A 5,136-nucleotide genomic window follows, 5' to 3' on the forward strand; every position below is an offset into this window, starting at 1 on the left:
GAATCCTGCCAGTCAGAGTGATTTCAATAAGCTTGATAACAAGAAATAAAAATCTAGAAATTCCGGATCTAGAGAGATCTTATTTCAAAAATTCTCTTCTCTTGCATACTTTATCATCTCTTCTCAAGTGTATTCAATTATTTTTTTTAACCATAGCTAAAAATTTAAATGTAATATATTTGTTAGGTGTATGGGCCTATAAGATCAAGGGATTTGATCATTTTTACAAAGCTTATATCAACTCACTCTGCCTGTCTGGTACAACGTTAGTAGACATTATTTCTCCCACACCCGATCTCGGATCAAGTTGAAATTTCGCAGTTATTTCGTATACCGTACAAAACAAGAATCAATAATAAAAATCAACCAATTAGTTAATTAACTATTGGTAATTAATTGTTTTGTTTGGTATGTCGAATAAGGTAAAGAAATCGTACTTGACAGATCTAGTGCTATGCGTTGAATTAGTCCCCTTAATGAGGCTTGAGCCCTGAGTAAACAATTTTGTATGCATTTAAAATGCGATCACTGCAACATTAAGACATATCCTTCCTTTTTCCAAAATGGTACAGACAAGTGATAGGATTGAGAAAGCTAAAAGCATGAAATCTTGCAAAACAAAAACTATTGTTAAAAATATTTGTAATCGCACAGACTTATTATTGTTGTTGGTCTAGATCTATTACAAATTTAATTAGGCCTACATGACTGATCCAAACTGATCTTGATCTATTACAAATTTAATTAGGCCTACATGACTGATCCAAATTGATCTAGATCTATTACAAATTTAATTAGGCCTACATGACTGATCCAAATTGATCTAGATCTATTACAAATTTAATTAGGCCTACATGACTGATCCAAATTGATCTAGATCTATTACAAATTTAATTAGGCCTACATGACTGATCCAAATTGATCTAGATCTATTACAAATTTAATTAGGCCTACATGACTGATCCAAACTAATTGATACACTTAATTTAAGCTTTATATTTAAAAACAAAAAATATTTTTTTTGCTACTTTTTGATCTTGACAATGTCTCGGTACCAACCAGAAACAGTTTTCCTAAATCTAGCGCTCATCATGAAGTAGATAAAGAAATTCACGCTCGAGTTGATGATCTCCATTAAGTACGCTGACTGGGCACACATATAGAAGAGGTTGGCGTATTTCCCGCCAGTCCCAAACTGAGGATACGCCATCGTTCCGATGAAGACGATTGTGATGGGGAAAGAGAATACGATGAAAACGGCTGATATAGTCAGAACCATTTTCATCACCTTCCGGTCACGTGACAAAGCAGACCCGGCTAGATCTGCTGCCACCGACTCCTGGCGCCATCTTCCTTTGAGTTTTAGTCGTGAAATGAGTACGGCGGTGAAAAGGGAGACCATTAGGAAAGCGATGTAGCCGCAAGAGTTATTGGTCGCAAACAAAACTCTTTCCACTTCGTTTCGATTTTCTGTGTACACAATACCGATTCTGGTTTTATTTTCAGAAGAGTAAAACTTCCACTGAAGAAGGTTGACCCCAAAAGCTGGACTCACGCTGACGAACATGAGGACATAAATACCAACTATAATATAAAATGTTCTTGCTGGAGTCAGAATTCTCTTGACCTCTAGAGGTCTGACTATACACAGGCATCGCTCAAACGTGACGAAAGCTGTAATAAACGCAGTGATTCTCGCGAAACAGACATGGGGCCAACCCCCGGTTATATATTCGATCTCAAACGACACGAAGGGCAACCCGGCATTGCTGAAGAGAGGGTTGAAGCACAGGTAGATCCATTCAAGCGTCAGCAGGCAGCCGAGGTCCGATATGGTCAAACCCATGAGGCTAATGTTAGTCGTCTCTTGAAAGCCCATCTTGATGAAGACCACTACGTTTAACGTATTAAAGATGATGCCGAAAAAGGCGATGCTGGCGTTGACGATGCAGCAGGTGATGGTCACAAACATCTCCCGGATGTTGTCCTCAATCACCCAGATGTCATATCCTAGGGTGACGTTTGTCATGATGTCAGACTGCCCACTAATTAGACAATTTTAGGATGTAATATTTAAGTCGATTTATGCGACACAGACGTATATATGTCTACACATTTCTTTCAAAATACTGTTATGACTTTGACTTTGCCATGCGCACCGCCATCCAAGATAGTGCAGAAAGAAGGTGCGCACTATCTGTGACCAAACAAGTCGGATGTTGACATTAGGAGACTAACGATTTCCTCCCAAGAAGAGAGCCAATATGGAGTTGCTGTGCTCAAGGCAGATGCCCCTTTGTGTTTGTGATGTCCTCGTGTAAATAAGGATCTTTGTCTCGTTGAGTTGCCTCCCTTCAGTTATTACAATACCTTAAAACAAGTTGTTTTTTTTTTTTCTATTTAACAGTACTACATCACTTTCAAACTAATAGCCTATTATCACATATAAATATAAATGTTTAGAACTTTTTATTTATATGATGAGACATTGTGTAGTATTTGCCAAGTGTTTTGTTAATGACATCTTTAGTCATTTCACAAATGCGGTTTTAGAAGAATGAGTTCTTGTATGAATTATTCCCGTCATAGGGAATGATGACAATAAACTACACAATTTTATTCTTATTATGAAACTGATTAGGCTCTGATCTTGGCACAAAAATTCTTAACTAATTTAACATCTATGTCACAGCAGAGAGAGCATTCATTTAACTAGATCTTTAATGAATGGTTAGCCTATAAGCGTAGAACACTTTTTTTTTTTTTTTTTTTTTAATCTTTTATGCTTATCTAAATTAAAAAGTTGTTCTAATAAAGCTCTTATTACTCTAAATTTAGTTATAGATTAGGTATTGCCTTAAATAAATATACAACGTGGCATTACCTCATTAGCTTGCATTTAACTCTGTCTGGATTCAAGTATTTACACATGACACCAATTTAACTATTTTAAAATAATGACTGGAAGCCGGTATCTCTGTTGATCTTTGAGTTATATTTTTAAAAACACTAATCACTCGCCCGTAATTTTTCTTTTCTTTTTGAAGTGATACATAAGAATGGGGTCACGTGATTCATTAATCTAGGACGAGAGCACCTACAAACTAGAAGATTAATTACGATATTGATTTTTTTTTCGCTGTACATTTTCTTCAACGCACTTTTTTGTGGAACTGAACTAAATATTGATCAAACAAAAAAAAAAAAGTACAACAAAGAAAAACTTGATTTAGGTATCGCGACGTTTGGTGATACTTTAATTAAAACGAATTTTTTTCCACTGTGTATTGATTAAGTGAAATGTTTATTCAAGCTTTGATTCTCTGACATTTCTACCATCTTATTGGTGCAGTTAACGTCCCGTGACACTTACATCGCCCCGCCCCCTCCCTTATCCATGTTTGTTTTGTTCCAAGATTCTCTACAACTGTTTTTCTCAAACTTTTAATTGTTGCTTACCTCCCCTCCGAATGAAAAATTTTTGTTTTCACACTCCCCCACCCACCCACCCACACACACACACAAATTGGGACCTGGAGGGGGGTTAGGGTTAGGGTTTTACTCTTTCTCTCCTAACTGACGATACCAGCGTTGATTCCACCAGAAGGTGGTAAATAATGACGGAGAGAAAGAGTTAGGGTTAGGGTTTAACTCTTTCCCTCCGAACTGACGATACCAGCGTTGATTCCACCAGAATGCGGTAAATAATGACGGAGAGAAAGAGTTAAGAATATTTGATGAAAAAGAAATACGATTTTCAAAGTTTTTATTTGGCATCGCTATTTACACGAGTCGCTGGTGGCTGAGTGGTAAAGCGCTTGGCTTCCGAAACTAGGGTTCCTGGGATTCGAATCCTAGCGAAGACTGGGATTGGGATTTTAACTTCGGGATCCTTAGGGCACCCAGCTCTAAAAGGTACCTGACATTAGTTGGGTAAAAGGTGAAGGCGGTTGGTCGTTGTGCTGGCCACATGGCAACCTCGTCAACAGTGGGCCATAGAAACAGATGACATTTACGTTATCTGCACCATAAGTCAAAAGGTCTAAAAATGGAACTTTACTTTTTGTGTTTCATATTGTGCTTTTGGATTTAAATTTGAGAAATCTTTATTAACTCTCTCTCTCTGTAACAATACTGCGGTGTTCTAAATTACTATTTCCCTTCCCTGTTATGTTTAAGCTTAAATAGTTTTGTTATTGGTTATCAGAAAAAGTTGTATTTGGAATAGAATTAAACGGAAATGCATGCTCTTTTTATATAACACAAAGTCAAGTTTAAAAAATTTAAACATTAATTTAATTCAATGAGGTCAATTCAACGATGGTATCATTGATTATGAGAGAAAGAGTTAAAAGCAGCCTTTCTATTGAAATGTGTGTACCGTAGATATATCTAAAGAGTGTTTTGAATGCTAGAAGTAGTTTATTAAATACAAGGGAGATAATACTGTTAAGTACATTTTTCTAACTTGCGTAAATTAGAAACTTTCGGTGGTATATGGCAATTACTGCATACAGTATATTTAACAAAAATTTATTTATTAATTAATTGTCAACAGTTTGACAAACATTTAGGCTAATCTATAAAATTGCGAAATACTTTGAAAACAAAAGTAACATGAACAATGCGGACTGTTTACATGCAGATAAAATTTCTTACAAAAAAAATGTAAACTTACATTTCGTTAGTTTCAATGGTTGTACTTTTTCTGTGTAATAATAGAACAGTAAAATACCACAGACAGAGAATAAAACAGTATCTACTTGTATGTGTAACCAAACTTTGCAGAAAAGTAATGAAATCATGTCTGCATATAAAGTATGAACTAAAATAGTTACAAATAACATAGAATAAACTAATGCAGTAAAATTTTATGTATATCCAGGTTCTGTAATTTTGAAATGTATCATACGCCTGAAATGGTGATGTTGCAGCAGTGGCGTAGCAACCAATGTGATGGAAACACTTCGCGGGCCGTATTTTGGGCATCACTGCTCTAAACAATTGTCTTAGTTTATTCATTTCTTTATGATTCTTTATAGTTTAATTTTGGAAATAATTCTATTGTAATGTCAATATTTTAAAATAAGCTAACCTTTGTTTTCTACTTTTTTTTTAAACTAACTAAAAATAGAA

The 5,136-nt window shown here is 35.4% G+C and overlaps 1 protein-coding gene across 1 annotated transcript; it reads right to left on the reverse strand.

Annotated features, from left to right (window-relative positions):
- Positions 1 to 1,024: 1,024 nt before the first annotated feature.
- LOC106061812 (G-protein coupled receptor daf-37-like) lies at positions 1,025 to 2,749 on the reverse strand. The gene has a single exon (XM_013220023.2). The coding sequence runs from the start codon at positions 2,027 to 2,029 to the stop codon at positions 1,025 to 1,027; it is 1,005 nt and encodes a 334-aa protein (XP_013075477.2). The 5' UTR covers positions 2,030 to 2,749.
- Positions 2,750 to 5,136: the final 2,387 nt, after the last annotated feature.

The sequence above is a fragment of the Biomphalaria glabrata genome, chromosome 7, assembly GCF_947242115.1.
Source record: "Biomphalaria glabrata chromosome 7, xgBioGlab47.1, whole genome shotgun sequence".
Taxonomy (NCBI): Eukaryota; Metazoa; Mollusca; class Gastropoda; family Planorbidae; genus Biomphalaria; species Biomphalaria glabrata.

Coding starts and splice junctions, on each gene's coding strand:
- LOC106061812 (XM_013220023.2), bottom strand. CDS start 2,029: ATGACAAACGTCACCCTAGGATATGACATCTGGGTGATTGAGGACAAC.